The sequence below is a fragment of the Archocentrus centrarchus genome, unplaced genomic scaffold, assembly GCF_007364275.1.
Source record: "Archocentrus centrarchus isolate MPI-CPG fArcCen1 unplaced genomic scaffold, fArcCen1 scaffold_133_ctg1, whole genome shotgun sequence".
Taxonomy (NCBI): domain Eukaryota; kingdom Metazoa; phylum Chordata; class Actinopteri; order Cichliformes; family Cichlidae; genus Archocentrus; species Archocentrus centrarchus.
Window position 1 is genome coordinate 69,736 of NW_022060178.1, and position 2,673 is coordinate 72,408.

Genomic DNA, 2,673 nt, shown 5'->3' on the forward strand with positions numbered 1-2,673 from the left:
AAAGTTAAAAAAAAGATTAAAGGTCTTAAATGTGTAGAAGTCTAAAGGAGTGTGAACAACTCCACCCATGATTGAGTGACTTTTAAAAGGTGTCATAAATTGAACATAAAACACTGGGTTGGAAAAATAAAATATATATAATGTTAGACCAAAACATCTGTACTGCATTATGGCCTAAGAAGCATCTAAATCTCTTCAGGTTTGTAGGTGTTGGAGACCCCACAAGTCCCTCCACAGCCAGGGAACAACTGCAGTTTGTATTTTAATTAAATACATCTAGATTTGACTATCCCACAAGTACCAGAGCAAACTGATCACAAACAGATATCAGCATCCCTGACATTAAAATGTGTTATAAGACAGATAAAATTAAAAAATTGCACCAAGTGAAAATGTTTGACATCAAATAAGGCCAAATATTTCTAAATAGCTACAATCTAAATGTTTGGATATCCAGCAAGTTCAAGTGACAGAATGACAGCAAGAAACTCAAGTGCAATAAAAGTCAAAACTAGGCTGAAGTAGCTTTCTGTGGCTTACCCAGCAGCTGAGAATGTGGTTTTGAAGACAGAAAACATGACCAAACGTAAAGCTAACAACTATGCTATCACCAAGACAGAAAAACGGACACTAAAAATAACATTGTCTGAAACTAGAACAGTCCAAACCTTTGGTAATGCATAGTTCTTTCCTGAACATCTCAGACCATCATCCACACCCTCCACCATTATCAAGTACCAACTCCAGAATTTGCTCTACCACTGCAGCCTAAAAAAAAAAAAAAAAGAGCAATGGCAGGAACAAACTAATGGCCCTTCCATAACTGGCCTGCTATCTCAGGGGAGAAAGGCCTCATCTTCATCTTCGTCCGCACTGGGACCAGGGTCGCTCAGACACCTCATTAGTTTCTGCTGATCTTTTGCTCCGTCTGCCTCACCCGGCTTGTTAGGTTCCCCTGGCCTCAATGGGGGCTTCATCATCAGGCCCTGCTCCTCCTCCTGCTGCTGCTGGTTAGCCTGTCCAAACTCATCCAACAGGTTAACAGAGTCTGGAGACTGAGGAGAGGCCAGGTCTACCTGGATCACGGGCACCTTGTCTGACACAGGCTTCACATTGTAGGCTTGGGGGTCTACAGGTGGACAAGGGTAGAATAGAATATGAGGGAATTAAACTTATTTTAGTGGACATTAACAGGGATCTAACATCATACAGTCACTCCTTCAGCATGCATGAACAAAGAATGTACAAGGGGATCAACAAACATGAAGGGCAACACAGTCACTGCACAAAATTACATAACAACAGGCTTTAAGACCTTTCCCAAAAATAAAGTAAGGTTAGTCACGACCCTTTAAGGTGCAGCACATGCTGGAAGAGGCCAACTTTTAGTTAAAGTGAACACAAACTGAAGCTCCCCACATGTAACATGCTCAACTCTAGTCTACAGCATCACTGCTTGCCTGCAATAAATCACCTGCATTTGGCTTTTATCAGCTTCTTAATGAGAGTCGCCTCATTAGTAACAAATAATTAATGAGTGTTTACAAGCAGGACAACTGGCGCATGCATGTTAGGATTGCTGTTGTGTTATCACAGCTCAAAATGAATCTTCTCTACACTCACAACATACCTGAACACATTTTGTTTCCTTTTTGCTCCTGACCAGCTCTGATATCAGTACCTTTGCCTAAAATAAAATCACACACTGTTTTACATGCTGGCTGGCACATGCAAACAGATTTCCATCAGTGGGGAAATATCTGTTGGTGCAGCTGGGAACAGTAAGTGTCTCTATACTCTTTATTGATTAGTATCATGTGAACCTAAAAATACAATATCTGACTCTTCTGGCTCCCATTATAGACATTTTCTTCTAATATTTCAGGAGGTACCTGAAAGTAAAATGGTTGAATTTACTGAGTGTTTGCATTTGGCTGGAGCTCAGATAAATGTGTTTACCTGATGCCAGTCTGGCTCTACACATGGTGGGCGAGTCTGGAGGAGGAGCGGGGACCGTCAGGTACTTATTCATCTCTTTAATCTAGGAAAACACAGGGATGTTGTTGGTGCAGCAATTTACTAAAACACATGCAAACATGCACAGAACTACAGTATATAGGGCAGAAGGAGTTTGTACAATTCTAACAAAGTGGAAAGTCAATATTTGGTGTGACCACCTTTATTCTTCAACACAGCCTGAACTCTCAGTTTTGTCATTTCTTTAAGTCATCTTCAGGAACAGCTCTCCCGGCTTCTTGAAGGACAGTCAAAGCTCTTCTTTGGATGTTGGCTGCCTTTTGTTCCTGCCAAGATGATCCCACACTGCTGGGATAAATTTGAGGACCAGGCTCTGGGGAGGCCAATCTATGACTGGTAGTGTTCCACTGTGTGTTTTTCTATCCAGCTATGCTTTTACTGCACTGGCAGTGTGTTTGATATCATTGTCATGCAGAAAAATGAAGCTGTTGCCAATCAGAGGTTTTCCAGATGGTATTGCATCATGGATCAAAATCTGATAGAATTCCATCAGTTTGACAAGATCCCCAACACCACTGGCTGAAATACAGCCCCAAACCATGAGAGCCTCCATTGCATTTTACAGATGGCTGTAGGTACTCGCTGTTGGACCTCTCTCCTGACCTCCTCTATACATACTGACAATGATTTGGACCA

At 41.6% G+C, this 2,673-nt stretch overlaps 1 protein-coding gene across 2 annotated transcripts; it reads right to left on the reverse strand.

The window, feature by feature from the left end:
• Positions 1-296: 296 nt before the first annotated feature.
• On the reverse strand, positions 297-2,062 carry LOC115775440 (sodium/hydrogen exchanger 1-like). 2 transcript variants are annotated; one of them, XM_030722974.1, is made up of 3 exons: positions 1,960-2,037; positions 1,631-1,687; positions 297-1,129 (listed from the first exon to the last, which is right to left on the reverse strand). In XM_030722974.1, exons 1-3 carry the CDS (start codon positions 2,030-2,032, stop codon positions 837-839), a joined length of 423 nt encoding a protein of 140 aa, XP_030578834.1. In that variant the 5' UTR covers positions 2,033-2,037; the 3' UTR covers positions 297-836. The 2 variants fall into 2 exon arrangements, with proteins under 2 accessions (XP_030578834.1, XP_030578835.1); XM_030722975.1 differs by lacking the exon at positions 1,631-1,687 and having other exon boundaries at positions 1,960-2,062.
• Between the last annotated feature and the right edge of the window lie 611 nt (positions 2,063-2,673).